The 17,865-nt window shown below is 43.5% G+C and overlaps 1 protein-coding gene across 2 annotated transcripts in view; it reads left to right on the forward strand.

The window, feature by feature from the left end:
* The window catches only part of Dcbld2 (discoidin, CUB and LCCL domain containing 2), a 66,358-nt gene that overhangs the window by 41,254 nt on the left and 7,239 nt on the right, over positions 1–17,865 (forward strand). The window contains exons 5-13 of one of the 2 annotated variants that reach the window (XM_076549071.1): positions 2,579–2,651; positions 2,948–3,081; positions 5,166–5,206; positions 6,094–6,309; positions 7,146–7,270; positions 10,918–11,068; positions 12,034–12,120; positions 12,272–12,397; positions 15,838–15,931. In XM_076549071.1, coding sequence (XP_076405186.1) covers positions 2,579–2,651; positions 2,948–3,081; positions 5,166–5,206; positions 6,094–6,309; positions 7,146–7,270; positions 10,918–11,068; positions 12,034–12,120; positions 12,272–12,397; positions 15,838–15,931 — 1,047 coding nt within the window. The remainder of the gene's footprint in view (positions 1–2,578; positions 2,652–2,947; positions 3,082–5,165; positions 5,207–6,093; positions 6,310–7,145; positions 7,271–10,917; positions 11,069–12,033; positions 12,121–12,271; positions 12,398–15,837; positions 15,932–17,865) is intronic. The other variant, XM_076549072.1, reaches the window with a different exon arrangement.

Below are 17,865 nucleotides of genomic sequence, written 5' to 3' on the forward strand. Positions count from 1 at the left end.
AGAACCTTGATTTTATCTTTAAGAATGGCTTCGGGGCTGGGGAGAGGCTCGGTCAGTAGTGTAGCTGAAGTTTTTCTGTGTCCTGTCCGGACTGCAGCCACTCAGACCCAAGTAAACACACAGAGGCTTCTATTAATTAACACTGCTTGGCCATTAGCTCAGGCTTACTACTGACTAGCTCTCACACTTAAACTCAGTCCATTTCTGTTAATCTACATGTCACCATGTGTCTCGTGGCTTTACCTGTGCGCCCTTACATGCTGCTCCCTGGACAGTGTGCTGGTGTCTCCTGACTTAGCCTTCCCTGCCTATAACTTCCTGCCTGGCTACTGGCCAGTCAGCGTTTTATTAAACCAGTGTACAAAATCATTACCTCACAGCACAGTAAAGCCATTGATGCACAAGTGTAAGGGCTTGAGTTCAGTCTCCCAGAACCCATATAAAAAGCCAGGCATGGCAGCACACTCCTTTAGTCCCAGTGCTGGGGAGGTAGAGGCAGGAGGACCCCTGAGGCTCAGCGTCAGCCAGCCTAGCCTAGTTGGTGAGTTTGAATTCTAGGTTCAGAGAGAGTATCTATCTCCGAAAACTAAGGTGAAGAAATATTGGGAATGCACCTGACATTGACTCCATCCTCTACACAAATGAACATGCATTCACGCGCATGCACGCAAATACATAGACATGTGTGTACATGAAAGATTGTTGTTCCTGTGGGAAACATGCTGCCTTCACTCTTGCTTAGTGTGTCCTGGACAACGTGGTGGAAGGGTCAGCTGAGCTCCCTCTACTCTCCAGCGCTGTTGTCACCACTGCCGTTCGAGCTCTCGCCACACCTCCTGAGCTCCACACGGTCTCCTGACTGAGGTCCATCCACACTGTCTCCTGACTGAACTCCACACTGTCTCCTGACTGAACTCCACACTGTCTCCTGACTGAGGTCCACACTGTCTCCTGACTGAGGTCCACACTGTCTCCTGACTAAGGTCCACACTGTCTCCTGACTGAGGTCCACACTGTCTCCTTACTGAGGTCCACACTGTCTCCACACTGTCTCCTGACTGAGGTCCACACTGTCTCCACACTGTCTCCTGACTGAGGTCCACAATGTCTCCACACTGTCTCCTGAGCTCCACACTGTCTCCTGACTGAACTCCACCCTGTCTCCTGACTGAGCTGCACACTGTCTCCTGACTGAGGTCCACACTGTCTCCACACTGTCTCCTGACTGAGGTCCACAATGTCTCCACACTGTCTCCTGAGCTCCACACTGTCTCCTGACTGAACTCCACACTGTCTCCTGACTGAGCTCCATCCACACTGTCTCCTGACTGAACTCCACACTGTCTCCTGACTGAGCTCCACACTGTCTCCTCACTGAACTCCACACTGTCTCCTGACTGAACTCCACACTGTCTCCTGACTGAGGTCCACACTGTCTCCTGACTGAGGTCCACACTGTCTCCTGACTGAGCTCCACACTGTCTCCTCACTGAACTCCACACTGTCTCCTGACTGAACTCCACACTGTCTCCTGACTGAGCTCCATCCACACTGTCTCCTGACTGAACTCCACACTGTCTTCCTTGTGTTCCCCTAGCTCTCACTCATGAGTCCTTATAATCTCTTTCCTTCCTCAAGGCCAGAATAACCTTTCTAAGAAGCTACTCACTGGGTTGCACATATAGGCTGTCACAATCCTTTACTGGCTTCCTACATCTTTTTAGAAATGTATCCCCTGCTTCATAGCCCACAAGGTTTCTGCAGGATCTGAATCCTGCTCCTGTCCTTGGCCTTTCTTGTACTCATAGCACATTTTCAGGAGCACGCCAGAGCGTCCCGTCTCAGGGCCATGCTCTTCCTAGCTTCTGGTGTGTATTCCATCAGTGACTTACTTCAGTGACGTCCACCAGCTCAAATAAGCTCTGGCAAGCCCTGTGTAAGAGGAGCCTAGCTTTGTGGCTTAGGTGCACAGTTCTTTACTTCCCATGTCTGTAAAATGGAAATATAATAATAAAAGTACCTCCTACATGGGATTCTTGTGTGGATTACCTGAGACACTCAGGGTGTTCCCTCATACATAGCAAATTTGCTAAATGTATGTATTTTATCAATAACAATTCCCCCAGTTATTTCAAAACGCTCTCCTCCACCCCAAATATCTGTGTAAGTATTGGCTGGATGTGTTCTCCTGCCATTGGAATGTGGACTCAGATGGCAGGACCAGATTTTATTTGGTTAGCATTCATAAGTCAGAGACCTCATCAGACAACATAGAGGACATTGGCATAAACCTGTGGGACGTGGCGGATAGGTCCTAGAGAAGAAAGATGTCTACTGCTCGTGATGGAGGAAAAGAATCGAGTTGTAGACTGTGAGAACATTTTTGTCAGTGTGTTCAGTGTGTGTGGGTGGAAGAAAGTCTGAACGGGCTTTGTAACAAGGGACGGCTCTGTGCCATGCAAGGTTGCGCTCTACACTGAACCGAATCAGCGTGCATGAGGTGTATGGGATTTCTCTCGGGGGTATTCTCCCAGAGGAAGTGAGCACTCTGTAATCTGTCACGTGTTTTCATTCTCAGTAAATACTGCCCAGCTGGCTGTCTGCTCCCTTTTGCCGAAATATCTGGAACAGTTCCTCATGGGTACAGAGATGTAAGTTGAATACAGACTGACTTCACTGCTGTGTATACTGTTGTTTTAGACTCGGAAATGCTTAGGATGCCACCTGATTGTCCCAAGATGCATCTCTGTCTTTTCACGTGTTTGAAATGATGGCCTTTAGAGTAAAACCTAACTCTTCTGCTGAAATGTGTTGTGTTACAATAACCTGTGTTTGTGAGCAGCTGCCCAGACCAGCTGATTTCTTGAAAAAGTACAAGTATCTTGCTTATGAATAATAAGAAGAAAAGTTCACTTGCCTTTTTGTGTTTGTTTTTTGTTTTTTCAAGTCTTCGCCATTGTGCATGGCTGGAATCCATGCAGGAGTAGTGTCAAACGTCCTGGGTGGCCAGATCAGTGTTGTGATTAGCAAAGGTACCCCATACTATGAAAGCTCTTTGGCTAACAACGTCACCTCCGTGGTGTAAGTGCACATTCTTTGTAGTAAGCATGCTGGGAGGTGGGGAGACATAAATGTCCACCAGAGAGACAACCAGTGCCGGCACCAAAGTCCGGTGTGGTGAACCAATGAGGTTTATCGGGGTTTCTTACAGGAATAGGGTGACAACTTCCTTACGGGAACATAAATTAGTCAAAGGAGGTGTGGGTGACAGCTCACAGAAACTGAAAACCTGGAGCTCACCGCACACACAGCCTGTAGTGCATTCCAGCAGGGTGGAGATGTCCCTCCCGGTGGCTCGGCTGTTCTGCACTGCTTACCTTGTTCTCCTGTACAAAGGTTGTCTTTTGTGACCACTACGGCTTTTCTCGCCTTTGAAATAGTCTGGAATAAGGGTCCAGGAATTTGTGGACAAGATCATACTTTCTCTGAAGATAAATTTCGGAAGATAAAGCCATGGTCCTTGTAGTTTGTGCAATCCAGAGTGGACTGTGGCTAAGTGACATAGTTACTAGAAAATAGATTTTGACATAAAACAGAGGCAGTATTGGAAAGCGCCTCATCACAAAAGAGTAGTGATATGGATGTTCTTCCTCTCTACAGTATTCAGGTATTTTGTAAGACATAGGCGAGGCATCCAAATCAGGGCCAGTTGAAACATTAAATAAAAATACAGTCTTAGCAGTCTGCTTCTAAAACCTTGCTTCTCCCGTGTGCTTAGTCCTGCAGGCACTGTACTGATGCGAACTGCAGCCTGCTTCCTTTAGGAACATGATAGAGTAGCAGCAAACTTTTCTTTGAAAATCCATCTAGTGGCCAGGCGTGTGGGCACATGGCTGTATTCCTGGAATGGGAAAGGCAGACGCATAGGGTTATGAGTCTGAAGCCAGCTTGCACTACACAATGAAACCCTGTCTCTAAAGACAAACAAAAACATGTCTCCTCCACTCATTCTGTTTGTTTATTTTATCCACAGCCTTTTAATTGCATAGAAAACATTCTTAGCCTATTGCCATGCAAAAAAGGCTTGCTACCTGCCTTTTGTTTTCTGCTATATGATTTTATGCACATTTCATCCCTTTCTGTGTTCTCTCTTTAGAGTTTCTCTTTCATATATAAGAAAGTATATTTTCTTTGGCATTGCAAGTAACCCAGGGATAACTTCAAGTTGACAGATAGTAGGCTATATACCGATATTATACCGTTTTACATAAGATAATTGGACATTTGAAGATAGCTGCCAGGGAGTATGGGATGGATGTCTGGGACTGGCCTCCACAGACATCAAGGGACAACTGCATGTTTGTAGGTTTCTGATGGAACACAAGATGGGTGTGGTGGTTCCCTGCAGTTCCCAGGCGTAGGCAACGGAAGCAGGAGGATTGGGAGTTCACACTTCAAGCTGAGCTGTTTAGTGAATTCCAGGCCAGCACAGGCTGATGAGGGAGACCCTATCTCAAACCAATAATAATCTGCGTCCTCTTGTGACTATCTGAACATTGTGTTAAGGGCAGGAGTGTAACTGAACATTCTCCAGGTCTCCTGCAGTCTTACGTGTCCTTTTGTCCTGTAGCAGGGCAAGTTCTTCTCTTGTCTGACCCGTCCATCCTCATCAGCTCATCCATTCTGCCCATTCCTTTGAAGCCCGGATGTGATGGCGCAGCTCACTCCCAGACAGGCTAATTTCCTCTAAGGGAAATGCAGTCTCTTTGCTAGTAGCCAATTCTTGTGTACTTACCAGGACCCTTGAGTCTCACCTCATTCACTGACAACATACCTCTTCATGTTCTTTGACAGAATTACAGAGAAAAAAAGTTTTATGTATTTATTTCATGAAAAAGAAATAAAATAAGAATTAAAGGTTACAAGGCACATTTGTGCAGTTATGTGTGAACCTAGATGCTAGACTTATAGAAAAAGTTGTTCATGGTAATTTCACAAGTTGTTCTACTTAGAAAAAAAACCTTTTTAAATGCATGTTATCTGATTTGTAGTCATGGACTCTTCTTAGCCCTTTAAACAACAGGAGAAATTAATATTTCACTATGATGACTATAAGGAAGCTACATGGTAATTGAATATCACATGAGACCCTTTCTCTCTTTCAGGGACTATTTATCTCCGAGTCTGTTTACATTTAAGACAAGTGGTAAGCCTTCCATGGACTTGGGCCTTCGTCTTTGTATAACAGCTAATGTGGTATTGAGCACCATCAGACACCCAGTGACTGCTGAATTATTTATTCTTTCTCATTTACTTTCGAGAACACCATGAGTAAAATAGGGACCTAATTATGTAAAGAATAGACTAAATCGTTAGTTCACTAGTCACAGGGTAATTATAAGCAAGTTTGATCCCTCTGAGAGCATGATTTGAACTTGTCTGAAGAAAGAATTCATTCATTCCACTCGTCTGAACTCAGAGAGGGAAGCCTGTACAGAAGATATACCACATGAGCAAAACCTAGAAGAGGTCCAGGACGAAGTTGTCTTCTAGCCAGCTGGGCACCCCAGAGACAGGATAGTGTATCTCCACAGACTAACAGCTAATGCTTGTAAATACATCTAGTTGACCCTCAAATCCATGACTTTCATATCCACAGATTGGAAAGATTTAGAGGAAATCATGTTTGTGTGCTGTGTAGACTTTTTTTTCCCATGTTGTTTTTCCCTAAGCAATATAGGGTTACAACTGTATGCATCACATTTATATTTTCTTTGGCATTGTAAGTAGGTGACTTAAAGGTGACAGATAGCACACTGTGTCCCAGTATTATCCCATTTTATATAAAAGACTTGAGCATTGGCAGATTTTAGTATCTGCCAGGGAGCACGGGATGTTCAGAACTGGTCCCCCATAGACAACAAGGGGTGACTGCACATTTGTAGGTTTCCGTTGTGACCCGAAGGCCGAGGCCCAGGAAGGCCAAGGCCCAGGAAGCCGTTTCTCATTTCTGCAGTCCAAGCCTCCAGTAAGACTGTTGTAGAGATTTCACATTTACCTCTAGAAACCAGATGATCTTCCTCTCTACTTCAGGCTGTTATGGGACTCTGGGGATGGCATCTGGGGTGATTGCCGACGCCCAGATAACAGCATCTTCTGTGCTGGAGTGGACTGACCACACGGGGCAGGAACACAGCTGGAGACCGGAGAAGGCCCGGCTGAAAAAACCTGGGCCTCCCTGGGCTGCTTTCACCACTGACGAGCATCAGTGGCTGCAGATCGACCTGAATCGGGAGAAGAAGATAACAGGTGAGGAGCCGTGGCTTTCTGCATCGCGGCCAGCACTGCTTTTACATTCAGGAGTTAGGTCACTGAAAATGAGACAGCTTCAGCTCTGGTTTTCTTCATGGGCATTAATGTTGCTGGGGATGCTTTTATAAATGTTGCCAAAAGAGGAGTTGGCTTTTAATTTTTAATAGTTCCATTTTATTTTGATATGATCCTTTTAAGGTAGAGTTTCAGTAAAATGATCTCTGAGACTTCTAAAATAGTAGTCTCTTACAGTTATTAAGAAATTCATAGTTAAGGAGAATGCATTTTAAATGCTAGAAGTAACTTATATTCCGCATGTGCTGAGTATAAATTTAACTTAGGTGAACTTAGCAGTGATCAGGATAATTGAGATTGGTTTAGAGGCTTTTATTGAAAGATTCATTTTTCCTTGCCACTGGAAATACCAATCATCATGCTTAATATTCTTTCCCAGAAAATCATTCTCAGTAGTTGAAATGTATCTTCTGAGACTTTTATTAAAAGATTCATTTTGCCTTGCCACTGAAAATACCAATCATCATGCTTAATTTTCTTTCCCCAGAAAATCATTCTCAGTAGTTGAAATGTATCTTCCAATGGTGTGAATGAAAGCTGCAAAGGCACAGGACTGCTTCCCTTGTATGTGCCCAGAATTCTTCCTGTCTCTAAAGGAGCAAAGCCAAGGGCTTAGTAGCCATATGATGAAAACTGCCCACGGAGATGAAATAAGCCATAGGCAGGAATGCTTGCAGGGTGTGTCGTAGGGGTTTGTAGCTGACTTTGGGAGTCTGTGCCTGTGCACTAATGAAAGCAACTCTTTATTTATTCTACAGGTATTGTAACCACTGGATCTACCATGGTAGAACACAATTACTATGTGTCTGCCTATAGAGTTCTGTACAGTGAGGATGGACAGAAATGGACTGTGTACAGAGAACCTGGTATGGAGCAGGACAAGGTAAAGTGGACCTTTGCTGGAAGTTATGGAAGCTCTCTAGTTCATACTTAAATATCATGTCTTACACTGCTCCCTTCTGGGTATTCTAGGTACTGTTTGTTCCTGTCCTCACCTTAGGAGTAGGCTTAGAAAATTGTTGGTGATTCCAGGGCTTTGTGATTGTATGATAAGTACTGATTTTTGTTACTAAATTTTTATCTAAGTATTTTGGCTACAAAGTAAGAACTTCTAAACAGTTACATTCAATTTCTTGTCTCTCTAAGGTCATTAAATGATGGAACCTTGACTTCCTTCTCAGATTTCAACTATTGGCAACAGGGAAGGGAGAAAGAGCCATTGAAACACTACATTGAAAGAGTACATTGAAAGGCCATTTTAAGATCACCTTGCCAGTTTCTGTGTCAGTGAAAATCAGTTTTTCCTACATGCAGAATTCCCATAATGTCCAATGATGCTTATGACATTTTTGTCTTAGTTAACAAGAGATGGTGGAGACACTGGAATTGGCCAGTCAGGTGATACAGTGGAAGAGGAGGTGGAAGTGTTTCATCAGGGGGTTTGTCCCACTCCCAGGTTTCTGGCTTGTGATCCTTGAGAGAATCTTAAGTGGAGGAATCTGTCCCCAAGGAAGATGAATGCTGTGTGGAGTTGGCACCGATGACATTTTCTGTCATTGAGATGTGCAGTGTTTTTCTTCAAATACTTTCTCATCCCACTTATTTCATAATCTCCTGAGGCGATCTCACAGTGGCACTGGTACTCTGATCTTCTTTTCTTTCCTTAAAATCTTTTTACCTCTTTATGATTTAGCTTGGAGAGTTCATATTTTTTTTCTTTCCATTGTTTTATTCTTCTGTAGTGTATAATCTTTTAGCCCTATCCAATGCATTTTAACTCCAATACTGTATTTTCCTTCTTTATTTTCACCTTGAGTTTCGAATTTTTTTCATGTCTTTCTTCATAGGTGCATGAAACATGGAACCTATAACTCTTTTGGTGTGCTTATGGTGTGCTTTACCCTACCTATCACAATGCCAGCCATTATGCCATCGACTGCTGCTGGGTGTTTTTATTATTATTAATCCTTTATATGTGTTTGAGCTTTATTCTGGGATAGAGTTAAGCTGTTAGAAAACAATTTTTTTTCGATTCAGGTCTTGATTTTAAATATTGCTAGGCAGGAATGAGCAGCTTTGGGTTTTAACTTGCCAGCCACCACTGAGACATCATCCCGTGTATTATGAAGCTTCTCCATGGTGTGTACTGGAGATGTGGAGTGTTTCAAAGCCTGTCATTTTAAGGTTGTTCTGCTAGTCCTGGAGTTCTTTTTCTGACTCTAAGCTGTGTCTTTGCTTATGGCTGAAGACTAGTCCCCTTGCAGAGCCTAGTGGCCCTTGTCTAGCTCATCCACTCCCGCTGTCTGTCATTCACTCTGTTCCTTTCCAGCTCCTTAACTCTCCTAAACTCTGCCCCAGGAATTCTAGGTGTCCATGGGCCTCGTGCTCTCTGGCTCTGTCTACTCCACCCACAGAGCAGCAGGTTCCCTATGGGATACTCTTGCCCTGGGACCTGGAAATTCACCAGTCAGCACAGAAGGGCAGGGCTTACCTTGTCTGTTCCCCTTCTCTGTGGTTCTTAGCCTCTGCTGCCTGTTGCCCAGTGTTTGAGAACTACTGTCATGCACTCTCCCAGTTTCTCAGTTGTTTATGGCTGAGGTCCAGTTCCTGTCACTCCATTACTGACAGAAGAGGTCTTCTTACATTGAATTGTATCAAACAGCAGTCTTTCTTCTGATTTAAATCTATCCTTCTCCTCATTTCTTGGGTAATTGATATATTTGTTTTCACATTTAAGTCTGCACGTACATACAGAGCCTAAATTTTATTTCCAGAAAACATGATCAATGTATCTCCTAAAATTTCATAATCTATTGCTTTCTAATATTATACCATTTTTGTATGTGTTTGTGTGAAGAGGAGAATGGGAGATGTCTGTGATATAATGCCCCATATGACATACTCCTTGAGTAGGGTTTTTACTTCTATTTTTATTTTTTTCCTAAAGGCATCTCCCTGTGGACTGGATTCTCAGTAAATGTTGGTAGATCAACTATAGCCTTTTGCTTTTGAGACAGGGTCTCATATAGCTTAGCCTGTAGCTGAGGATGACCCTGAACTTCTGATTCTCCTGCTTCTGCCACCAGGCAGCTGGGTTATAGACATGTTCCACCATAGACAGTTTTATGCAGTGATGGGGGCAGGACTTGGGGCTCTGTGCACACAAGCAAGCACTCTCACAGCTGTGCTACACCCCCAGCCTTTGCCATTTTTGTCCAGCAATGATGTTTCAGTTGGTTCCTGTTCACTAATAACAAACTGCAAGTATCTGCCTGTATCCTGTTTCAGAGCAGTGTCTGAGAAAATCATTGAAGTTTACAGAAGTGGAAGTTATTGGATGCGCAGAGCAATCCTTATAGAAAATAACAGATCTTAATGTATCTTCCAAAGTGTATCATCTAGTCACATATGGATGGGCCAAGAGAAATAGTTATCATACTTGGGACTGGCTTGTTCAGTATGTGCATGTTCTCACCTTAGATAATCATAGAAAGGACCTTGTTGATTTGGCACGAGGGGAAAACAAGGCCCTGCTTAACTTAGTGCAGCCCTGTGGTCAAGTCAGAGGACTCAACCAAGTCAGCTTCCTGCCACTGGCCACTTTTATTCTATGGGTCACTCTTTCTAATTTGTGGCAAATACATGAAAATACTTTATAAATAAGAGCTGATGGAGTATAAAATGCCTTTGCTTGAAAGAGTTAATGGAATGAGATAATCACTTTAAATCACATTTTAACTTAAAGATTGTTTATAAAAGCCAAGTGGTGGTAGCACACACCTTTAATCCCAGCACTCAGGAGGCAGAGGCAGGTGGATCTCAGTGAGTTTGGGGCCAGCTTGGTCTACCGAGAGAGAGTTCCAGGACAGCCAGGGCTGTTACACAGAGGAAACCCTGTCTCAAAAAAAAAATTGATTGTTTATGTAATGCATTTTTATCTGTTTAGTTACAGTCACTATATAGATGGAACACTGTTTCAGTGTTATTGCTACTTCACATAAGCAACAAGTATTGAAAACCCGGGTTGTGACCTGGGGGATGCTATAATGCAGTTGGTCCAGCAGGTGGAGGTATAGGCTTGTTTACACCTGCTAGTCTGTGTTCAGGTCTGGCCTAGGGAGAAAACAATGTACATGAGTAAAGCGGTGAGACCAGTCCCTTGTGTGATCAGCTCTTTTTCACTTTAGAAATAAAATCAGTATGTTTAAATAATTGTTAATTCCACAGGACTGGGGCTCATAGTTTATTGATATAATTAACTGTATCAGTGCAATTGAAATGTCTCCCACATTGCCAGTTCAGCACTCCTGTTCAGTTCTTAAGCCATTTTATAGTAGTGTTTCCCTCATACAAACTCCACCGGAAGATGCGCAGCTTCTTAATAACTGTTTTCCCAATTGTAATTAAGTCATTTTCTGAGAAGTCTGTTCTGTTGTCATACTTTACAGATGTTGTTGAACATGCTTAAGTGGAGCAGTCCAGTTCTGGTCTCTCTTGATGTAAAATACCAATTTTTGTTATTTTTTAAAGATATTTCAAGGAAACAAAGATTATCACAAGGATGTTCGTAATAACTTTTTGCCACCAATTATTGCACGTTTCATTAGAGTGAACCCTGTCCAGTGGCAACAGAAAATTGCCATGAAAGTGGAACTGCTCGGATGTCAGTATACTCTCAAAGGTAAAGAGTCAGTGTGTGTAACAGTGGTCTGCACTGTTTCCCTTGTAAATTACCTGCTTCACCGAAACTTTAGTAACCACGAGTATGGGATGCTGTGACATTTCTGTACTGTATGCAGATATAATGACCAGGGTAACGGTCATCTCTGACACTTCAAGGAGATACCTTTTTTTTTGTATTTGAAACCTGTCAAAGTCCTCTCTCTAGTGGGAATTGCGCATTTGCTTTCCTGCTAAAAAGTCACATGTCAGAGAGGTTTACAAACACAGATAAAAAGGCCGCATCATTCTGACTCTAGTCCTAAAGACTCATCATCAGTTTTGTGTGGTGAGGTATGCGCACTGGAGACTTGAACAGCAGCCTTAGCATAAGTACCTTTGATTTTCAAGTAATTAAAATGTAATAATTCACTCAATCTGTTATAACATTTTAATGTGATTTACTCTCCTTTTTTTAATTTTTTTGTTTGGTTTTTCAAACCAAGGTTTCTCTGTAACAGCCCTGGCTGTCCTGGAACTCACCTTGTAGACCAGGCTGGCCTCGAACTCAGAATTCCACCTGCCTCTGCTTCCCCAGTGCTGGGATTAAAGGCATGAGCCGCCACCACCTGGCTGTTATTTACTCTTCCATCCCACAAAACTACCCCTGTGCCTGATAGAGTTGGCTATCCATACATACTTACTAAATGCACTGAGTATGGCCTATGTTGAATTACAGCTATGGAGTCAGTCCAAAGCATTCTGCTTCCCGGTATTCTTCTAAGATTGTTTATTAATGATTATTTAAAAGCTGGAAAATCTTATTTTTTCTGCATTTAATGTAGAGTATAATTATCGATCTGGATTCTGAGATTTAAATTTTCTCTGCAGAATTGATTTAGGAAATGACCATTTAATACTTGTCTTTTTAAACTATGATTTTTTTTTTAAAGCAATATGTATAAACATTTCTAAACCATTTTTAAGGCCGTCTTCCAAAGCTTACTCAGCCTCCACCACCTCGGAACAGCAATAACCTCAAGAACACTACAGCTCATCCCAAACTAGGTAAAGGTATGCCTGCTTTTAATATGAAAGTTTGCTATTCCCTGGATTTATGACATAATGCCCTGTGAATATATCTAAAACATTATAAAAATGGACTTACCTTAATGAAGTTGCTAACGATAAAAAACAATAAAGATTTCTCCAAACCTTTTTCAAGGTCGTGCCCCTAAGTTTACTCAAGGACTTCAACCTCGAAGTAGGAATGAACTTCCTGCACGGACCGCACAGACAACCGCCACTCCCGATATCAAAAATACGACTGTAACTCCCAACGTAACCAAAGGTAGGCAGAGCAGGGCGATACTGTGACCTGGTGGGGGGTTCTTGTGTTCGACTCAGGCTTTCCAGCTCTCCAGCTCACTGACTTTAACTGTATTTTTGCAGCTCATTCAAAAAAAAAAAGCTTCTCTCCTTCGGGAAAAGCCTGCTTGTACCTAAGTCTGTTCTCCGGTACATGGAAGCCTGATGCTGCTCTGTAGGCTGCCCCTCATGACCCCCATCAACCGAGCACACGATTCTCAAGCTTATCACTTCTAGAAATTAGTACACCACAGCAGCAAACAAGCTTTTTTTTTTTTTTTACCCACCTTATGTGTTGATTTACAAGCAGGAGAGTTGATAGAGGAGAGGAAAAAACAAAAACAGAACTTTTGAGTAGAAACAAATACTTAAAAAAATACTTTAAGTAACATTCTCATTTAAATACAAAAACCTCTGCTTTCTATACATTTACAGTCTTGGTTTTTTTTCTGATTATTCATTCAAACATTAGAATTACTTCTAAATTGTATGACGGTGATCGGTACAGTGTTAAAATGGACACATCACTGTGGTTCTTTTTACTTGTTGGAAAGAAAAATTCAGTTAAATTCAGAAAAGAAAGTGCCGGTGTCATGGGAGAATTATAGCCAGTGCTCACAGATGAAAACCACCCATTTTCAGCGGAAGTGTGGAGAAGAAAGCGTTACTAGGGAGACGCTAGTTCCTGCCTCATTAATAAAAGTGCAGAGCCCTAGGATGGTTTTACTACAGCGTGAGAAGGAAGCGGCGGGGCAGGCACACTGGGAGGTGGAGAAGAGGAACGAGGAAGTTGGCCAGCAGGGTGAGCAGCTGTGTGGGAGAGGAGAAGGGCCTGGAAGAGTGAGAACCAACTCCCCGCCACGGGCGGGGGGCACATAGGACATCCGAAAAGAAAGAAGGAAAAGCATGCTTGGTGCTGGTTCAGAGGATAGTGGACTGACCCCAGGCTCTTAGGACCCAGACGGAAGGTTGTACCAGGGACACGCGGTTAGAAATAAAAGTAGACAGTTCATGAAGAAAGAACAAGTACATCAAGAGTGGAAGTGGGGTTAGTGAGCTGAAGGAAAGCCCCAAAACTGTTGGGGCACAAGGTGTGTAGCCCTTATAGGACCTTGAACTGCATCCACACTCCCGTTTGTATCGCTGGCTTTTCTCACGCATTCTCTGCTTGTACGTGAAGTCTCCAATGGGAAAAGCTTCAAGTCTTGGTGTGGTCTGGTTTCTTTCATCTTGATGTTTCCTTCTCCAGTCACTACTCTCCGCCACCAGAGGGCGCTTCATCCACAGTAATGCCCCACCCGCCCCCTTCTAGAATTTAAGAACTACTTTCATTTCCTACAAATTTGTATAAACTCAGATAACTTCCTCCAGCTTTCCACGCATGAGCTTCTTTCCTGTCTTCATCTTCCTCCTGGTGTAGGAAAAGCGAGGCAGGAACAAGAGCTCTCCAAGCAGACAGAGCTGAGCCTATCCCAGGAACCGTCCCCCGCTTCCGGGTGATAATGCAATCTAAGCCGAATTGTGTGTGCCTTACATAAGAAGACGAGAGGACAGCCTCATATGTGTTCCTGTCCACCTTTTCTGTGAGATAGGGTCCCTTTCTGGCCTGAAACTTGCCAACCAAGCTATGTTAGCTGGCCAGCCAGCCTCCCGGATCTGCCTGTCTCTGCCCCACCGTGCTGGGATTACAGGCACATGCCGGCACTCCTGGCTTTTCCGTGTTTTTAACATGGGTTCTGGAGACTGAATTCAAGACCTTGTGCTTACAAGGCAGCTACTTTGCTAGCTCCTGTGTCTGGGGAGAAGTCTTAACATCTGGGCCTTAGTCAGACTAGCCATGTAAACTTACTCCCTCCAGCTGTTAAAAAGTAAAAAATAAGGAAAGGGCATATTTGCTTTTCTAATTTCTGAGGGCTTCCTGGCCTCAGTCATGATTTTATTTTATCTACTACTAATGCTACTACTCCTCTTCCTCCTCCTGCATTTAATTTCATGGAAAAAATCATGTCGTGGTCAAATGTGTGATGGCAATCTAACGGATGCCTCCAGTAAGCTCTTCCTCTTGTTCTCTACTAAAGCTATTTTAAATACGCCCCATATGCTCAAACACGTGACCAAGAGATTTTTCACTCAACCCCCGCCCCCATCTCCTCTCGACCTTTACGAGGTGGAAACCATAAAAAAGGAAATCCCTTTGGGGGGAGCCTGCAGACTATCCTAGGCACTGATAAAGGAAGTCTTCCGTGGTACCCACGGCGCATCCCTTCCCTGGACCTGGCAGCCATGCATCTGCTTCCTAAATACCTGACGTCATTGTCCACCCTCTCCCTGTTGCTCTCTTCAGTGATGTGCGTCTTCCTCTCTGGGACACAGTGTAGTGGAGAGTGACAGGGATGCCGTGAGCTAGACATAGTGTCTGGCTCTGAGCCCTCTGTGACTGTCGGTATTTGCTGCTCTTGTCCTGCTCAGTGAGAGAAGAGGGTTGAGGGGTGAAGGAAGGAATTGCTATTCCAAGTAGCTTTGAGCAGACCATTTTCTGTGGGATGAGGATAGAAGTTCCCGCCACCTCCAACCCTGAGTGCAATTCTGACTGGCTATGCAGATCACTTTCTGTGCTGGGCTGCACTGATACCTGGCCATAGCTACAAAGACTTTGTCATGATATTGTAACCTCGTTTTCAGTTGCAAGATTATCTCTTCTGTAGTGAAGATAGCACAGTTCATCACTGGATATTCAAGTTACTGCCAGTTTTCACTCTTCTGCAGAAATGGGAATGGGCATCTTTGAAGCTGTGTCTTTGATTATCTTGATGTCTTTCCAAATTCTTGATGTAGAATGGCAGCTTTTAATGGGTTCTTATACATACTGCCTCAAATTCCAATCAGAAATCTAGTATTTTTATTCTTATCAACAAACCCGTTCCCTGCTGTCCTCTCCAACAAATACCCATTTGTCTTTTAATGGCTGCCAGTGTCTTAAGTAAAAGTAGCACCTTGTTTGGGTTTTTACTGGCAGTGCTTTGCAGCTGAGGCTTACTTATATTTTCTTGATGGATTGCTAGTTGACCATGAACTTGTTACTACCTTGTATTTGACCTATAATGTCTTACAACATACACTCTACCATGGATGCATAAGATGCTTTTCTGATTTATCATTTGTCTTTCAACTTTTGGCAATTTGAAAACTATCCTGCACATATTTCAGACGTGCAGAAGTAGAGGTCAAATGAGGAGCATGCTGAAGGAACTGTCCACAAGGCTGTGTCACCCATTTGTGGTCAGCCTTGTTTCATAAATGATGTTTAAGATATTCTTTGAGACAGAAAGCATTGAGCTGTGCTAATCTGGTTCAACTTGTCTGTCTTTTCCTCCGTGATTTCTGCGTCGCTGTTAATGTGGTGGTTCTGTTTCATGGCTTCAGATGTCGCACTGGCTGCTGTTCTTGTTCCTGTGCTGGTCATGGCCCTCACCACGCTCATCCTCATTTTAGTGTGTGCTTGGCATTGGAGAAACAGGTCAGTACTGAGCTTGTTTACATGATTGATTCCGGGAAACATGTAGTGATGGGAACAGACCCTAAATATATAAAATAATGGAAGTCCAGTCCAGTTCACCTGTTAGGGTAGTCACTAGAATAAAACCTGGTTTCTCCATCAGCTCCAAGGACAGTTAGTTATTGTGGAGTTCTAATGGTACGAGAGGTCTGCATTGTACATTAGGATCTATCCATTGAGATGAACACTGACATACAGCTATGTGGTAATACTGAAAAAATTTGACTGATTTTCCTAACATGTTTAGCAGGGTTGGCTGGCCAAAATAACAAACATGTGTGTTTGGTGAGTGTTATATAAATGAAGTGCTAGGAGGACCATGAGAGTCAGCCTGAAACCCTCTCTTCAGGAAGGACAGCTTCATGTTTTGCCTAAAGAAACAAGATCTGCCCAGATAGCAGAGAATAGATGTCTTAATGTTCAGGTTGAGAGAAGAAAATATCGCAAAACAGATGTTTTGTAAATCAGATTTCCTTGTCGTTCTGGAGGCTGATGAGGAGCACATGAGGTGCTGGCCGATAAGTGGCTAGTGAGAGACCCCTCTTGTGGGTCAGACATGGAGGAGGGGTGAACACGTTCCCCTAGGCCTCGTCTAGGGTTGCTGATTCCAGTGAAATCAGGACCTGATCTCTCCCTAGGGCCCCACTTCCCAACACTGTCGCTGTGTGGAATTAGGATTCCAACATCTGAATCCTGGAGAGACACAGGCGTTCAGCCTTATCACAGTTAAGAGTAGCCTAAACCGGGGGAAGGGCTTAAGTAAAGACAGAGGTAGGAGTGTGGGCAAGCTAAGCAGTGAGTCATCTCCTATGAGCCTGCCATGGGGGCGTACCAGTGTAACTGTGGAGGTACACTCTGAGCTTGGATCAGGAAGGGTTTTCTGGTTTTGTTCTATAGAATAGAAAAATATTTCGTGGGGGCTGGAGAGATGGCTAGAGCGCTGGCTGCTCTTCCAGAGATCCTGAGTTCAAGTCCCACATGGTGGCTCACAGCCATCCGCAATGAGATCTGGTGCCCTCTTCTGGCCTGCAGGCATACATGCAGGCAGAGCACTATATACATTACAAATAAATTTTTAAAAGAGAGAGAGAGAGAGAGAGAGAGAGAGAGAGAGAGAGAGAGAGAGAGAGAGAGAGAAGGAAGGAAGGAAGGAAGGAAGGAAGGAAGGAAGGAAGGAAGGAAGGAAGGAAGGAAGGAAGGAAGGAAGGAAGGAAGGAAGGAAAGAAAGAAAGAAAGAAAGAAAGAAAGAAAGAAAGAAAGAAAGAAAGAAAGAAAGAAAGAAAGAAAGAAAGAAAGAAAGAAAGAAAGAAAGAAAGAAAGAAAAGCTTGGTGGGCTGGTTATAATCAGATGACTGTAAAACTGACAGGTTTGTGAGGTTTGGGTCAGGTGAACAGTAGAGAGGTAAGAAGAGGCATCCAGATGAATCTGTATTCAGTTTGTTCAGGCAGAAGTACAGCACCATGTTTCTATAGAGCGAGCATGGTTTACAGCAGTGTCAGAAGGATGCACGACTAGTTGTATGTGAAGGAAGCAGCAGCGTTCTTCCGGGGTGATGTGAGATGTCTGGCTCTGGAGTCTGACGAGGAGCAATGTCATGATTGAGATCACAGCAGGAGGGACAGGTTTGATGGGGAAAGCAGGTGACTTCTCTCATTCACCCATTCAGCAAACACAGTAGTTGAATACTTGACTGCCACCTTGTGCCAAGTGTTGACCCATGTGCTAGAGGATCTGTCCATCCTAGAGGACAAAGTACGTGGCTTGAGCTCTTTATGAAAGACACACTTGTGATCTTAAACAAATCATACAGCTATGTGTATCCTCATGTGAAAGGCAGAATAATTTCTGCTTTCTTGATAGCCTGCCTGTAAACACTAACTTTGGTTAGACTCGA

The sequence above is a fragment of the Peromyscus maniculatus genome, chromosome 12 (assembly GCF_049852395.1).
Source record: "Peromyscus maniculatus bairdii isolate BWxNUB_F1_BW_parent chromosome 12, HU_Pman_BW_mat_3.1, whole genome shotgun sequence".
Lineage (NCBI taxonomy): Eukaryota > Metazoa > Chordata > Mammalia > Rodentia > Cricetidae > Peromyscus > Peromyscus maniculatus.